This window comes from Oxyura jamaicensis, chromosome 2, assembly GCF_011077185.1.
Source record: "Oxyura jamaicensis isolate SHBP4307 breed ruddy duck chromosome 2, BPBGC_Ojam_1.0, whole genome shotgun sequence".
NCBI classification, from domain to species: Eukaryota; Metazoa; Chordata; class Aves; order Anseriformes; family Anatidae; genus Oxyura; species Oxyura jamaicensis.
Genome location: NC_048894.1, coordinates 70,563,417 through 70,580,888, shown reverse-complemented (window position 1 = coordinate 70,580,888; position 17,472 = coordinate 70,563,417). Strand labels below are relative to the sequence as shown.

At 39.6% G+C, this 17,472-nt stretch overlaps 1 protein-coding gene across 1 annotated transcript in view; it reads left to right on the top strand.

Annotated features, from left to right (window-relative positions):
• The window catches only part of ANKH (ANKH inorganic pyrophosphate transport regulator), a 101,834-nt gene that overhangs the window by 77,393 nt on the left and 6,969 nt on the right, over window positions 1-17,472 (top strand). Inside the window, exon 8 of the mRNA XM_035317849.1 lies at window positions 542-637. Within this exon, the coding sequence (XP_035173740.1) occupies window positions 542-637 (96 nt within the window). The remainder of the gene's footprint in view (window positions 1-541; window positions 638-17,472) is intronic.

The following is a 17,472-nucleotide window of genomic DNA, read 5'->3' as shown; positions in this document are numbered from 1 at the left end:
CATGTGTACATGAGTGTGGGGCCCGTGTTCAAGGTGGAACATCTAATAGTCCTAATTATGTTCTGTTCATTAAACTACATTAACAGAGCCAGCTGTTTCAGGAGCTTTGTTTATATTACGTGCTTGGCTAATTGGATCAGTAAGGGTGTTTACATGTGTATATGGATTTGGTACCTCTGTGGTAAAGGGGAATGGAATCCTATTTTTCCTGTGAAAACATGCTACAAACTTTAAGGTTAAAAAAATCACATGGAGTTTCCTTAGAAAGAGTTATGATTCTTTTTCAAAGCTGAATTTGTTAAATAGGATTTACTCCTTAGAAAACTTGGGAGATTACTCAGCCATCAGTGACCATAGGAGGAGTTACCATCAGTTTAAGCAGAAAATATTTACTCAGAAAGCTCTAGATGAAAAAGCAAACAAGCAAAGAAAGACGTGTATACACACAGACAGTCAGATACAACAGAATGACCCTGGTGCTGTCAGCTTCCCAGTAGTCTGGAGCCACACTAATGCTTGTTATCTCTTTCTCTCACCTTAGAATAACCCCAGCAATAAACTGGTGAACACCAACAGCACCGTCACAGCGACACATATCAAGAAGTTCACTTTTGTTTGCATGGCTTTGTCCTTAACGGTAAGAAACCTTTGTTCCAACTATCTGTCTTTCATATAAACCAGGAAATTATCCCCTATATCTAATGATAAAAGCGCTAGCAGTTCAAGAAAGGTGAGTTTTCTTTTCTGATGAAGTCTGTTGCTTTTATCTGGGGGAGGGTATGTGATCATAATACGCAAGTACTAAGAAAATCAGCTGTCATTAACTCAGTAGGTATCTTATGGGCTAGAGATATTTTGTTTAATTCCTCTCACTACTTTTCATTTCACGTCAGCCTCCACATGCAAGGAGACAGAGATCTGCTTTTCTTTTTCCTTTTCTCTGTTGAACAAAACTTCTGATAAATGGCTCATCAGGAAAATGAAAAAAAAATGCATTTGTCTCTTGAGGAATGGGATGAAAGCCTGTCCCCTGGCATCCGTAATTGGCTGTGAATAATGGGAAGGGCAGCATATGTTGAAACTACTGTAGCCATTCCCTGCTGTCTCACAGGGCACTAGTCTTCCATGCTAGGGCTGCTTTTGTGCAAGCTGGTTTTGTTTACTCTCAAAATGAGCTAACAAGGGCAATCTCAGGGATGGTGCTGACTCTGACAAAAGGATCTAAAGTCATATGTAAGCTGGGAAGAATTGCAAGAACTGATGTCAGAATTCTGTAGTCTGCTAGGTTTGTGTGGGTGATTATACTCCATCCAGAGAGATCAATTCTGATACTTCAGTTAGAAATATCTACTCTAACATTAAAAAAGTGTAAAAGGAAATTGATTCTATAACCATAACTCGAGGCCTGTATACTATGGGAAATATTTCTCATCCTTTTCATTTTAGTCCTCCTTTAAACCTTCCATTCAATTTTCATTGCTTTATAACAAGCAGGTTGAAAATAACCAAACATTTTAAAGTTACGATAACTTAAAGTTACAATAACAATTTGGGTCATATAGATTAAACTATGGTATCCTATGAATAGAGTCTGTCAGGTGTTATGCACCCATGTATGTGCAGAATTAGAGGTAGGAAATCAGAGGCTTGTTTTTTTCTGGTTTTTTTTTTTTTTTTTTTTTTTTTTAAACTGTGAAGTCTGTAGTTGGGCACAGGTACAGCAGAATGCTGAATTACTGCATATGCTGTGAGAGTGCCAGCTGAAATCAGCACCTGCTGCCAGTTTGTTGGAGATTGCTGTGGAATTTGAGAGGAAGGAAAATCACATGAGACAACTATTGAGTTTTGCTCTGAAGGAGGATTGGAGGGATGTTTTTTCATGTTAAATGAGAAGTAATACAGGTACAAATATGTGTGGGTTACAAGCCTGGGTTGTGTTTAGGCCTAAGGATGACATTTTGCTGAATCTGCAACATTTCCAAATGATCAGCTTGTGCACATTCATATAGTATATCTTCTTTAAGAAAACTGTTTCTGCACAAGTCTAGCAACAAGCAGGTAGTTGTGGAAGAAAAACCACACAGGGTGCATGAGTGAGTATAACAGCAAATAATGGAGCAGATGATAACCATGGTAATGCAACTTCTCTTTCTACTTAGGATAGATTTACATTAGTACTGGGACCTAGTCAAGCCATCACCTTCCCTCTTTGCTTGGACTTGTGGACCTCTGTCCATGACAGTCTATAGCAGATTTCAGATCTGTGCATGGTGTCCTAGGAAGTCCTGAACTGCTTCCTGTCAGGGCACCATGGGGGCTAGGATGTCAGGGACGTCAGGGTCTCACTGGGTAGCCCAGTGCTCCACCAGGACCAGGGCATCGGAGGCACTGGGACAGCTGCAGCCTTGGGCATGGGGCACCTCCCTGGGGCTGGGACCAGGCTGAGGCCAGGCTGTGAGAGAGTGGGCCCACGAGTGGGCCCAGCTGGGCAGGGGTTGTGGCCAGGCAGGGCAGGGCTGTGGAGAGTTGCATCTCGACCCTGCTGCAGCCTCGCCAGGGCAGGGGCTGGTGGCCCTGGAGCTGCTGTGGGAGCCTAGGCCTGGGCAGGTTCAGATGGGACTGGTGGGTGGTGCCCTGTCTTATTTCATAGTTGAAATGAGGCAACTCAATCCATCAGTAGCTGAATTAGGAGATTTCTTCTGTCCTTTATTTTCTATATTTTTCCCCAACCAGCTACAGCTGGCCACCATCAAACAAAGGATTGAATGAGCCAATATGGCAGCTCTTCTGTCCATTTCCTAGAGTTAAGCTTGACTCTTTTTTCACCTAGCGTAGAAAGCAACAGCTCTGGCTCTAACTTGCATTTCCTACAACATGTAATGGACACAGGCATGTATCTCCACTGAACTGGCCATTGTTTGCAGATTTCTTGGAGCTATTGTGTCATCTCCTATCACACGCTTTGAGGTTTTCTCTTGATGGTGGACCGGGCCAAGGTTATGTTCTCTATAGCTGGAGCCTTCCTTGAAGTCTGTTAGTGTTCCAGAGATCACCAAGGGGAAAGCTTTCCTCTTAGTATTTTTTTTTCTGAGAACACTACTTTAATCTTAAAACCTTCTCTGAACTGATTGTTTTTTAACCCTTATGGGCACTTAACATACTTGAGTTCTGGTAGGTCATGAGCTTCTCACATTACCAGCACCACTCTGTGCAGAATAATTTTTAATCACAGCTGTTAGGCTTTTGTATAACTTTACAGGATATTTTTTCAAAAGCTCTCCATGTTACTCTCAAGGGTGGTTCTTTCATAAGCTTATCCTGAAAGATTCATCTGCACTGAAATTTCAGAAGTGCTGTTGAGGTCCCTAGCTTTTTATGTCCTGCCTCTATTTTTGCATACTAGTGACAGATTCTTAGGATGGCTTGTCAGTGGACAGAGGGGAAAAGTAGACACTAGAGCTCTAAAGACTCTGGTTCAAGGGCTGGGTGTTACATCATAGAATCATAGAAATGCTTCATCACACAAGCTCTGTGGAAGTTGGTATGACTCAAGTTATGTGCCATAGGTTGTAAGGAACTGGACTTCAAATTTCTTTCTGTTACAGCAGATCAGATGACCACTGTAGCTGAGCTCTAGTGACCATCAGTGATTACTTTGTTTTCCTGGAGAGGCTCTATTGCAATGGACAGCAGTCAGACTAGTGGCATCACTGTTAGTAACATTCTGTTCTTCAAGATGAGAGGGAAAGTGGGAAACAGGCATCCAGGCTGGCTAAGAGATGAAAACAAGACTGATACTTAGACTTGTCATATGAATCCTATCTTCAGCGGATGATCTATAGAAGGATTCCAGAAGATGAATAGATAAAATGATAGTAATCAAACTTTTAATATGAGCAGCGGTCATGCAGTGTAAAACCCTGGGAAACCTCCCAGTCATTGAAGACCTGATATTTTGTAGACTTGGAAGAAAGATGCCCTATCTTTTTCCAAAGAGCAGTCATGCTTACGCAAGATGTACTCCAAACCTACTACAGCAGATGCATTATTTGACCCTTGATGGTGACAATATTTGTCCAGAAATAAAAAAATAAAAAATAAAAAATGCATAGTTCAGTTAAGAAATAGAACTTTGTCGTTTTTTTTATTAAATCTTCATAGGATATGAAAGTCTGCACTTGAGCCTTCCCAAGCTGACTGGGCAGCGTGCATATGTGTTCTGCTGAGTGTGATCATATGTACTGTCTTGTGATTTCAAAGTGTCAGGCTTTTTCAAAAAAATGGAAAATAGCTGTATTGCTTAGTGAAAAAAAGTCTAGATAAGCCATTTTATTTAAAGGCTGGAAATAGAAGTAATTAGACTTCCAATATGTAAGAGAGCTGATATGATGAGTCATATTGATGTGGTTTTGGTTGTAAGCAAGCAGTGACTCCTTCCAACAGTCACATTTTGTGCAGCTATGTAATTGAATATAAAATTTATATAGCAAAGGGGAGGGACTCAGCTGAAGAATTTTGCTCAGTTAAGTGGCTGGTTCTTATTTTAGAAGATAAGATATGCTTCATAATTTACTCACCACTTGCCATTATTTATTATTTCATTGTCATAAGACACTTCCGGCAAAAATGCCTCTTTCTATATATGAGCTGTTCCTCCAAACACCAGTCTTATTGCCATTGCTAGATAAGACTGTTGAAGAGCTGAACATTTTGATTTGGTGATTGACCTATTTAGATGACCCTAGACGTCAGCTCTGAGGTCACCATAGAATTGTAAACTAAGTGAAGACACGGACCCCTGAGAATGGACACTGGTGCATTTGTACCACACATCCTTCAGATGTGGGATGTGTCAGCCTCAGTACAGTGCAGAAATCCCCAGATATTTTTTCCAAGTGGTACATTACTGCACTTCTCCATTACAGAAAAGCTTTGCTCTGTCGGAGAGTGCATTCTCTTGTGAGATGTGTGTAGAGAGGGCAGGCTGTGTGACAAGTGAGCTATTTAAAGCAACCCTGACTTACACAGCAGTAGTAACAGCAAATGGACTAGTCTTCAGCAAGGTTTTTTCTCGGAATAGCAGCAGTATGGTTCCTCTATGACAGCTGCATGGTTCCTATTAACTAAGGTGTAAGCAAGACATACTGCCAGTTGTATCTTTACATTCTTGAGCACTTTATGTTTTTTTACCACAGTGTTTTCCTTGCCAATATTACAGGCTTAAGGTGCCAAGGGTGGCATGCTGTGCACACCATGACATGCACACCATGACATGTTCATCTGTCTGTCACGAAGTTAATGCACAGCAGGAGAGCTGAGCAGTATTCCTCAGTTTTAACATTTGTTTTGTTAGAAACAGCTCAAAGCTCTTTACAGCTTTAAGTATAATAGCACCAGTACTATTATAAAAATTATGTCAGTGCTGCTTTGAATTTTTTTTATATGGACGCAGACAGGGACAAACAGGGAAAGTAGTAGTTTTCATGAATAACCAGGCTGAGTAAGGGGAGAAGCTAATTGCATAAAAACTCTGTAGTATGTTTAATTAGCAGGCACCGCTTAAGAAACACAATTCAGATGTTTAAGCTTGACCTTTGGTTCTTCATTCCATTCTGTTCCAGGAGGCTGAAAGATAGAGGAGGGAAAAAGTTTTCAAATTTACACTTATATATGTATTGTGTTTTATGCAAAGCTTACACATTCCAGATTTACTTGTTATAAATCACAAACTAATAAAACTATTAAGTCCATTTTTTTATTTTGGATAAAATTGTCATGAAGTTTCAACTAACATGAAGGCTCATGCACTTAAGCTGTACAAGTTGATATGCAGCAGTAGAGACATGACAACCAAATTCAAACAATAGGTAACCTGCATTAGATTTAAATTGTGGTGGAAGTTTAAATGTAGTATACTTAGGAACAAATGGCTGGTCAGTTCACTGGCTCATATGCTTGGGCCTGAGAGCTGAAGATACGTGTATCAACATATGTCAAGATGTCACCTTTTGTTTGAACAGCCAGGTTTGTTCATACTTGAGGAGTCTAATAATAGCTTTAAAATGTAATACTTTCAATATTACATTCTACATCATATACTAGGCCACCTTTTTTGTATTCTAGAATAAAATATTTCATTATTTTTGTAAAAAGAATGTAATATTTAGGTTCATATCTGAGATTAGTCTTTTGACAGGGGAAAAATGCTTACTAATTTCTAAGGGCCCTTGCTGATCAGCATCTATAATTTAAGGAGTTACTATTGGCAACTGTCTGTTTCTTTCATTTGCTGGAAGTTAGGAGCCCCTTAGGAAGAGCAGCAAGCAGGAATTGTGTTAGCTCTCTAGTGCTCACAACTGGTAGCATAGCAGCATAACCTGCTATCAGCTGGTACGTCTCTTCATTTTATATATAATGTAACATATAGTGCACATAATTATAAATATGTATTTCGCATCTATAGTTATATGTAGAATGTAGTTATACAATAAAATTATATGTAGAATTGTAGTTATATACAATTATAAGTATAAATATTATGATATTATGACATAGCTACCAGAGGTTTTAAAATGCAACATTTAACATGTTTGCCTGTGAATCTCTTATTTCCACCCTGCCCATGAACAGAAAAATGGGACAGACCTCTGGGGACCGCAGGGTCTTTAAATGATGTTACAAGATCCAATAGAGAGACCCCTTAAAACAGCAGAAGGGACTCCACAGGATTTCTTTTGCTGGGTCCCTGTAATGGGATAATGAAGTTTCAGCTCTGAAGAGGGGAGAAAGAAATTCTCTGTGCCATTTGATGACAGTTTATTGTGGACTGTCCCATCATTTGACTAATCTCCAGTCATCATCTGATTGGTTATCATAATTAAGCAACAAGCGCCTAGGAGACAAGAAGAAAACCCTAATCAAGAATAAAGAAGTCAGTGTAACAACAAAAAAATCCCTACATAAAAGAATTAAAGTACAGAATACAGGACTCAGTAGTTGCTGCTTTCTGCTTCTCTCTTAAATCTGAAAGATTTGGAATCAGTTGCTGTGGAAGAGAAGCAGCCATGTTTCATTCAGGCTGAGAAGCCTTGTCTTGTTTAAAAGGAAACTCCAGATGCCCAGCTTTTTGTCCTCTTCCTTGGATATGGTTTTGCTGATCTTGGAACTGTGGAGTGCCAAGTGGGTGCCATCTGCTGACTCCACTGTCCTTGATCAGCAAGACTTCACCAGCCACTAAAATGTAGGCACTGACAGATAAAATTGGAGCCCACATGGGTGAACTCAGTGGGCTCATAACAAATCATACTCAGTATATCACTGCAGTAGTATTACCTTATTGACAAGTTCCCACTCCGATGCTTTGCATATACCAGATTTATTTTATTAATAGATGTTTAATTTACAGTTGAATTCCCAGGCATCAGTCCTGCAGCTGATCTTTTCCTGTGAGGTGCACCAAGAACTACCCGGTTCTCAGTTTTCTCAAATTTTCAATTTGTAGTTTAATAAATATGCCATTTCATATAACTTTCTGCTTTTACCTTCTATTTTTCACACTATGAATTATACAGAGTAGGGTTCTTGTATATGTAAGAAACAGGTGTATTTGACATTTCCAGCTATGTTTTCCTGCTAAACTGTGAAACATAAAGCAATTGTTGGTAAAGGACAGGAGTTAAAGCTGTTTGTGTCTCTGCAGCAAGACTGACTGATGTCTTACTAGACATCCTTAGCTTGTGTTACTGGTAACGTGATTTAAGTTTGCATATCAAGAAACACCAAGGAATATGTAAAAGTTTCACTCATGAAACCTCGTGGAGGCAGAAGAGGAGTGTCCATAGTTGGAGAACTGCTGTGTACAGTTCTGGGCACCACAGTACAAAAAGGACATAAAACTGTTGGAGAGTGTCCAGAGAAGGGCTACAAAGATGGTGAAGGGCCTAGAAGGGAAGACGTGCGAGGAGCAGCTGAGGTCACTTGGCCTGTTCAGCCTGGAAAAGAGGAGGCTGAGGGGAGACCTCATCGTGGCCTACAGCTTCCTCACAAGGGGGAGTGGAGGGGCAGGCACCGATCTATTCTCATTAATCACCAGCGATAGGACCCACAGGAATGGTGTCAAGCTGAGGCAGGGGAGGGTCAGTCTGGATATCAGGAAGAGGTTCTTCACTGAGAAGGTTGTCGTGCACTGGAACAGGCTCCCCAGGGAAGCAGTCACTGCACCAAGCCTGTTGGAGTTTAAGTGTTTGGACTGTGCACTAAGTCACATGGTCTGAATTTTTGGTAGACCCGTGTGGTGCCAGGAGTTGGACTCGATGATCCTTATGGGTCCCTTCCAACTCGGGCTATTCTATGATTTTATGATTCTAGGACCCTGTAATTCAATACAACTGCACTGCAGTTCTCTGCAGTATGCATCTCTTGGTGCTTGATGTCTGGAATCCTGCACAGATTGACATTTAGCCATTGTGAAAGCATTTAATGAGTCATGATACCCACAAAAGCATTATGAACTTTGCTTTCTTTCGGCTTTGAAGACCAAGCACCTGAAAAGTCTTACTTCAAGGCTGAGAGACAGTAAATTGCATTCAGGACCTCTCAGGAGATTAGCTTTAATTTTTATCTGCCTCAGGCATCATCACTGCAGCCAGAGGGTGTGCAAAGAAGTATTTTAAACAGTATTTGCTACAAGCACTGTATGTGGAACATACTTTCAAAAAAAAAAAAAAGTGTTTTTTTCCCTTTCCTAAAGAAAATAAATTCAGTTACCGCTCTTTTTGTGAAATCTGTATTAGACTGTCAGATACCAAAAAGAAACAGAAATGCTGGAATTTATGCCCTCACCTTCATGCATTTTTGCAGAGTGAGGGAGTTTCTATGTACACAATTGATTAGGTTTGGTAAAGATCAACCCAGAGTAGAGCAAAGTGATTTGCAAATTCTCACCAATGCAAGAGACTGTCAGGGCTCTTACTCCATTCCTTCATCCTTCTCACACAAAAGTCCTTCAGCCAAGTATCTGATGCCTCATCCCTGTGGTTTCAGGTGATTCAGGTGCTGTAAAAGGGGTACAAGGGCTATTGTTTCTATTTCCTTGAGGCTCATGCCAGTTTTCCTCTGTGTTTGGCAGAGGGTTACTACCAGAGAAAATTGCCCAGTTATTGCAACTTCCGTCATTTTAATAGTTACATATATTCCAGGCTCCTAATGCTGTTTTTTCAGTTCACAACCTGAAGAAAGCATTTTCAGAACAACGCCATGGCTGCTGAGGTCCTTATTTTAGGCATTCTTCCTTTTTAGTGCTTTACTCCTAACCTGTCAGCAGTGTTGAAACCTTCCCACTTGCCCATCTCCACTCTTGTGTAGATGACTGACGTTAGACATTCAGAAGATGGTCCACTAGGGCCAAGTGAGGAATTCGGAAAGGTGGAGGGAAGGAAGCTATGAAGATATTTAATGCTATAAAGAGAGAGCCAAAGATCTAGTCTTTGTACAGTGAAGGTGCAAGAGAGCCCAGCAGCTGAACAAGTACTTCCAAGTTGACTGAAGTTAACAAAGCCTCATTTTTTCATGAATTTATGAGTCATGATTGAGGGAGTAGCACAAGAGTCTGAAAAGAAAATGCAGTAGTTAAACGTGCATGGCCTTTCAGATACTCTACATCCTTCCTGCAAAAATGGAATGGAATGAGACACCCAGTTACAAACCTTATTAATCTCTTCTGTCATTAGGGTTTGATTACTGCGTAGTTTCTGTCTTATTAGAAGAAAAAGGTTAGCCGCACCATGGAAGACAGGAGTCACTGTGTTGATTTCTTTCACTCAGGCAGTAAAATCTGTAAGATTATCAGTGTCTGCTATGCTTGACCCAAATTATAACACTGCATGGCACAAATTACTCTGTAGAAGCTGACTAGATAATTTGAAGAATTGACTTTTTTCAATGCATCACACTATCAAATCATAGTTTAATATTTCCTATCCTCATTCCTCTTGCACGAAATTCATAGTAATTGTACTTCCTAGTACATTGTCCAGTTTGTCCAGATTAAAGCAGTAGTTCATCCAGCACTGTCCAAGATCATGCTTACAACTGTCCTTAACAGATTTTGACCAAATATCTTCTTGTTTGCTTAGGAAAATAATTAATTGCCACTATTATAGTGCTAAGTAGCCATTGCAATGTTTTTCTCTGTTCTGGATAGTTGTTACCCTGTTTTATTGTTTGCTTTCAGGAGTACATTCTTGTAACAAACCAGGGCTTAGTCATGGTTAGTGATTGGCTTGAAGAAACATTACATTTTCTGTAGAATCAAAGTACTCTACAGTGTTAATCAACTTTCCACTTAGTTACTGCTTCCAAGCTTAAAGATAAATGAAGAGAAATGTACATCAGAATCATGTTTTGCTGCCACCTGCAACTTCAGTGTGATAAAAAGCAGCCAAAAGTTTAAGCCATTGCAGAGGCCACTTTGTTCAAAGTTCATCAAGATTCATTCATTTTTTCCTATTTTTTAATGGTTGTCTTCATCTTACATCTCTGCATTGCTTTTTTATCAAAGGTTGCAACAGGGCTTTACTACGAGTCATGGGATAATAGAACTGAGGCAGTAAAATCCACAGGAAGAAATGTCACAGTAAGAACCAGGTCCCTCTCAGAGGACACAACCCCAGCTGCTGACAGTGCCAGTATTTGAAATTCGCTGGGTGACTGACCGGGTTCATTGTCATTATCTCTAATGAGTATACAAAGAAAGGCAATAAAAAAAAAAAAAAAAAAAAAAAAAGGAACAGATTTCCCCCACACTCCCCTACCTTATTTCAGCAATGGCTTAATTACAGCCTCATTATATTGAGGAGATACCACACATCCTATCTAGGATCTTTACACTAAAAAAAAAAAAAAAAAAGATTTAAATTTTAAGACAAAATCCACATTCTTTTTACTTTACTATCAACCCTTACATGCATGCCAAGGACAGCTTTCAGAATAATGCCATCCATCCAGTGAATTAGTTTGTTTTCACTGGTTTTGATTTTGATCTTTGAACTCCCAGATGTTTTTTTATCTTCAGGCTGCTGGCACAAATATAACAATTTGGAAACGACATGCTGGCTGACAATCAGTCAAGAAGGTTTTTACCTTTTCAGCCAGGTTTAGTTCCTGCTTCAGTAAAGATCATTTCAGACATGAACAGAAGTATTCCTGCCTATTCAAGAAGAAGCTGGACTACCAGAAGCTGACTTTATAAAATCCTCACGAGCAAGCCAAGGGCCTTGTCCCATCCGTGGTACTGCACTGAGCTTTTGTTCTGGAACAAAGGATTTCTGTTTGGTTCAGTGAAGTAGAGACTGATGTCTTCTTCATGATTGTTCAGGTTTCACACAAAGAGTCTATTCTGCGTGAATGACTGGAGCAAGCAGAAAAGGAAGGGTCAAAAATTGTTCCCGCAGCATGTTTCTGCTCAAGCATTATAATCATGATAGGAAGCAGCAAGGGCTGCAGAAAATTTAGGACAGAAGAAAATGGCTAAGTTGTGTCAAAAAATATTCAAAGAGCCTAGGAATCTGCCAGCTTTGGTTTGTTCAAGCTTTCTTAAAGCATTGCTATGCCTGGTAAATTATTCTGTATTGTGTAAAAACTACAGCAGGATTCAACAGGCCAATACAATGACTATCTTGAACTCTGTAGTGACCCAACACTGCCTAAAATATACCACCTAAGTATTTTCAGCAGCAGTTGGTGGGGAAGTACGTGTCATCACCTTAATGCTATCAGAGGATCAGTGTGTTGTGCAGCTGCTGGACCTAGCTTTATTTCTGAAGAAGAATGTGCTTTGTCACTCTGAATTATAAGAAAAGTTGGGGGAGGCAGGGGTAGACTTAAATCTGTAGAAACCAATTATTTCCAGGGGTCAATGTGAACTTACATTTTTCCAGCAGACAGGCTCTGGTTTCTTTTGCTTGGCAAATTTTATGACAGCTGATTTCTGCTTTACAACACCCTTCACAGAAAACAAAGTTCACAGAAAACTATACTGACCTGTGTGTACCTGAGGGGTAATTGCTATAAGAGAAAGTCGTTGTGATTCAAGTCATTACCACTCTGATAAACAGCCTTCAAATGTCTGCGGTGTGACATTTCTACTGCACACAGATCTGAGGTTTTTTGATTCATAGGAACACAGGATTAGTCATGTTGGAGATCCCTCAGGCATTCATCCAGCCCAGCCTCTGGCTCAAAGCAGGTCAGCTGTGAGGTCAGGGCAGGTCTTCCTTCGAGCTGTACCCAGTCAGATCTTGAAAACTTTACTGAAGAAAAGGACCAACCCTCCAGTCCACTTCAGAATCAAAAGACACGTGAACATAACACCATGCTATATCCCAACAGCTTGTTGTACAAGGAGAAGCTAATCACCTCCCTTCGGATTGGTCAGACTTTCTTTTTCCTTAAAAAATATCAAAAAAAATCCTCAAAACTGCAGGAGCTGGGTGAAAACTGCTTTCTAACATGATGTACAGCCCATATAGAATAGGATTCTGCAGGTCTGTTCTGTTACTAGCCCAGGTTTGGCATGCAACAAGCTTCCATAGCAAACCTACTTGAGAGACTGCATAGTGGAAAGAGTGCTTCAGGAGGTATTAGGAAATTGTATTCTGTTGCATAGCTATGTTCAACATCAAAACACATTCCAACTATAGTCTGAAAGTGGGTATGACTAATTAGCAGTAACTATTGCCATTGCTTCAATACTAGCATTTAACTTTTTTTTTTTATTGTCCATGATAAACATACAGAAGAAGAGTGCTAATTTCTGTAACATTAAGATGCTAGAGTTAGCTTTTGAAACAAGACCTGGTACACAGTCATTTAGAGGACTAAATTTTCAAGGTCCATGAAGGTATAGATTTATAATGGCCAGAAGAACAGCACTACAGCTCAAAGTTGTGTGTGTGTGTTTTTTTTTTTTTAACCCCCCAATATCTTGCAAATTTGAATGTTGATCAGAGGAGTCAACTTCAGTTTTTCCACACAGATTCAAGTAGGAACAGGACATTGTTTTGACTGCAAACATATCTACAAGAACAGCTCATCCCTTAAGAGTGATACGGGCTCTGTAAGGAGATACAATTGTAGAATTACTGTTTGTGTCAGAAAGTCAGACGCCATGGAGATGTTGAGTAGCTCAGGAGATCAGACTATGTAAGACTGTGGGTACCTTTTAGATCTGTTTATTGCACACTTCAAAAGTCAAAAAACATGTGACATTCTTCCATATTAATATAATTGATAAATTTAACCTGTATTGTTCAAAAAAAAAAAAAAAAGTAAGGCACAATTCAAAGCTGAAATGCATAATAAGGTGGAAAGTATATTTTTTTCTGCCCTCACTGGGTGTCTCATACCAAAAAGGGGCATGAGAGGTCATGAACAAGGTTTGGGTTAAATTCCTTAAGATGCAATCTTCAAAATATATGTAGAACAATATTTGGACAGTTAAACACCTTCCTCAGACAGCCACACTTTGCAAACATACCAAGTTCAAGAAGTGATAGGGATAACAGATTTAACCGGGGATGGAACAGTTAACCTGCAAAACATACTTCTGTGATGAAACACAATTCATTTTTCTACTTCAAAACAATGCTCAACAGGTGTTTCCTTTCTCATTCCAGGCTGGTGTATATATAATCCATTTTAAAAAATATATATATATATACACACACACATTTTAGGTTTCATAGCCTCTTTCTCAGAAAGAGGCTTATCATGGCTTTGCCATCAAGCATTTTTTTTTTTTTAAACTAAAGGTTGCACTGAAGCCTACCAGTACTATACTGTTGTTCATAACTCACTGGAATACTCTTATATTTATCAGTGAATGTCCCAAAAGACACACAGCTCTCCAATGTGCCTAAAAGCAAATTAATCTAGCACCCTGCAGATTACAACACACATGGCAATAGCCTGTATTAACAAAACATATTATCATGCATTGTGCAATGGGTCTCTGAGGTTTAGTAGTCCCTGTCAGCAACCAGAATGAACAGAAATAGCTTCCAGGAGACCTAGGACCTCTGAAGAGGTCAAATGCTGGTAGCTCTTGAAAACCAGAGAACTTGTACATGCAGCATCTGACAGTTTCATAAACAGTCTTTTGTCAGTCATTTATGCAAGTCAAATACACGTAGCATGCTTAAGAAGAGGTTAAAGATAAGTTTGGGCACTAGGAGCATTGTACTTGCCCTGCTGCAATAAAGATTCCATGCATTCTGTCAGGCTTGTTGACAGCAGAAGTTTTGATGTGTCATTTTCAGTATGCCTGGACAGTGATTTTGCTAGCTGAGAAGAGCAAGGTTCCACATGGAAGTAAACAGAGGAACTTAATGAGCGTCCAAGTCATTAGCAAAGAGTTTCATTTTTTGTTTAATTGTGCATTTAAAAAGACAAGCAGATTGAAAAAAAATCAACAATATTAGATATTTTGTATACACAACGCTGCATGGGATAAAGGTACATCACTGCTGTCAAATGTACTTCTGGAAATACCTTGCCTGAGAAAGGAATGCCTAATGCTGTAGCTGCCAGGAGCTCAGACCATACTCCGGAGGAAGGAAATCTCCTATTCTGCTCTTTCCCCACTCTTTGTGCCCTTTCCTTAGGCATCCCCCAGCACCACTTAGCCATGAGGACAGTACTAATCTAGCTGGAGCTTTGATCTCATCTAGAACAGCTGTGTTGACTCTCATGCAGTTCTAAGTTGACATATTTAACCAAGTCTTTCAAATTTCACTGCCCTAGATCAGTTAAAGACACATTACCCAACAGCACAACCCTTCAGATTGGTTCAAGTGATTAAAACATTTTCAGAAATACTTAGACTAATGTTCATATAATGCTATAATAAATACTGCCACATGTACTCAGATGTGCATATTCTCTACAGTGTTCTACGCTCTTGCCTGTATCTTTTTCCTATACTTTTGAAGTGCTTTTCACTTCTTAGTTGAAGGGCCATTTAAATTATAAAAGGCTTTACTGTCATCCTTTGCTCATACCATAAGAGAAAAAAAAAAAGTGAAGTCAGTTCCATTGCTACAATTCCACAAGAAAAATCCTTACTCCCAAAGCATTAAAATGTTCAGCTGCAAAGTTCCTAAGTACAACAATTCATTACTGGACATAGGCATTGTAGTGAACTGCAATCACAACCTGAAGCTGCAGGGTGTAAATATGCATGTTGCTAGTCTGTGCCAGAGCTCTTACTGTTTCATTTTCACCTCTTGATTAGATTAAATGAAGCTATAAATGTAACCTTACCCCAGCCTATTTATTCTATTTTTAACTTTGCAAATACACACAGAGAGACATAAGGGGGGTGGAGGGGGAAGGAGGTAAACCAGAATGTTAATGTAAGAGAAAGATGGGAGAAATACAGGGTGTAAATCTGTTCTCTAAAGTCTTTCCTGATCTGAGCCCCAAAGAGATATAACTGCTTCCTCCAGTAGATCCCATCCAATTGGATGGGCCATGCTGTTTCACTGACCACTTACATCATTTATTATATTGCTATATTCTCCACTTCCCTTTCTGAGAACTATTTAGTGTTTACCAGCATAATCATAACTCCCAGCATCACAAAAAGTTATGACTCCATCCTACTTTAGTATATCTTGTCTGTAGACAAATCATTAGCCAAAATACTTTGCCTGCTCTGTATGTTCAGTGTTACTGTTTACCTGAAGTAGGGCTTCATTTTTTGTACTAAATTTTAAATTTCTTTGATATAATACAGAAACATCCCAGACAGCAAGCATTTTAGAAAAAAAAAAAAAAGTTTTCCATAACACACAGCCTTAATTTATTTTATTGAAGCTTTTTTCCCTGTTGGTAATGAGAAAACCATCTGCTCATAAGATGACATAGAGGAATCTCTTCGCAAAATGAAATTAGCCATCAACATTAAAACCAAAAGATGCAAGCATGCTGAGACACAAATAGGATATCCTCCTGCTACCTTAGCTCACCTCCTGAAACTGTTTGTTCTTGAGGGCAGCAATCAGCATGGCCTACACCCACCAGCTGCTGTGTTAGAAGTGCTCTTTGAAGCCATTTATCAGCACTGACTCTGCTGACTGGGGGTGGGACTGTAGTTTGCAACAGCTGAGGAGGGATGCCTGCATACCAGCTGGGCGTAAGTCATTACCCCTGATTGGCAAACTGGCATTCCTTCTGTCTGAGTTGGCTGCAGATCGAGTCTGTTCCTGTAAAGGCCAGAAACAAGCTCTTAACTTCAAAGAAAACAGGACGGAGAGTAATGCTTTTGGTCACTTGTTTGCTGGTCTAACCACACATACTGTTTCAAATAGCTGTTTGAAGAAGGAAAGACTGCTGTATTTGCTGGTTACTAGTAGTGGGCAGACTTTGCTGTTCAGCATAAAGGTATGGAGTCGTGCAGTGGTAGTAACCATACTGCTCAGTAGGTTGCTAATGGTATAGGGTAGTACCAGCAGTATAAAGGTCTTCATTTTCATGAAAACAACAAAGTGCAGTTGAAGAGTTGACATATTTATATCTTTTTTTTTTCTTTTTAATTGGACTTTGTAAATAGATTAGACAAAATATTCCCTATATGGTAGCTTGTGTAAATGACTGCAATCTGCCTAATAATGTCTATGGCAATGAAATAATTTGCTCTTTCCTATTCAGTTACTTTTTAATAATTGGATTCTCAACCATACAACTTTCTCTGCTCTTGAGTGTCCCCAGTGCTTCAGCTGTGTCCTCTACCAGTAGTTTGGCAGGGGGAGAGAAACACTGACTGAAGGAAAAAATAATAATAATAATAAAAACGTTCATCTCATTTGCCTTCTACTCTTACCTTCTTCCACATACTGTTCTCTGGGTAGGTGAGGGAAGTACACTGCAAGTACACTGGCTTCAAAGTAATCAAGTGAAATGAAAATAAGAATTGTTTCCTACCCTAAGAAATAGGGAAGAAAGCTAAATACTGTTTTGGCAGGAAGATGAAGTGTTTTGTTCACTGCATAGGCTGGCAGAATGGGAGACCTCCCACAGGTCGCTCCGTGACAGACCTTGAGAAACTTCTGTGGCCTGGATACTTGTAGACTAAATAGAAAGGACAATCTCTGGCATACAACCAAAGAATAGGAGTGAAATACCAGCTGTTGTGGAGGTGGTAGGATTTCAAAGGCCAGTTTTAAAAGCCATCTGAAAATGTATGGTTATGACACCTGGACAGTGAGAAAAGAGCCAGATAGTATGATATGAGCTTATAGGCTTAAAAATAAGCATGCTGATGTGCATAAGTTACCTGGTACACTGGCTTATAATGTGACAGAGGAATAATAGAGCATGTATGGGTCCAAGTTTTGCCCTCTTCAGTCAACTTGCTTCTTTAACATCTGTTTTACTGGGAAAACAATGGGAAGAAATCACTTTTTAATTGGCAAA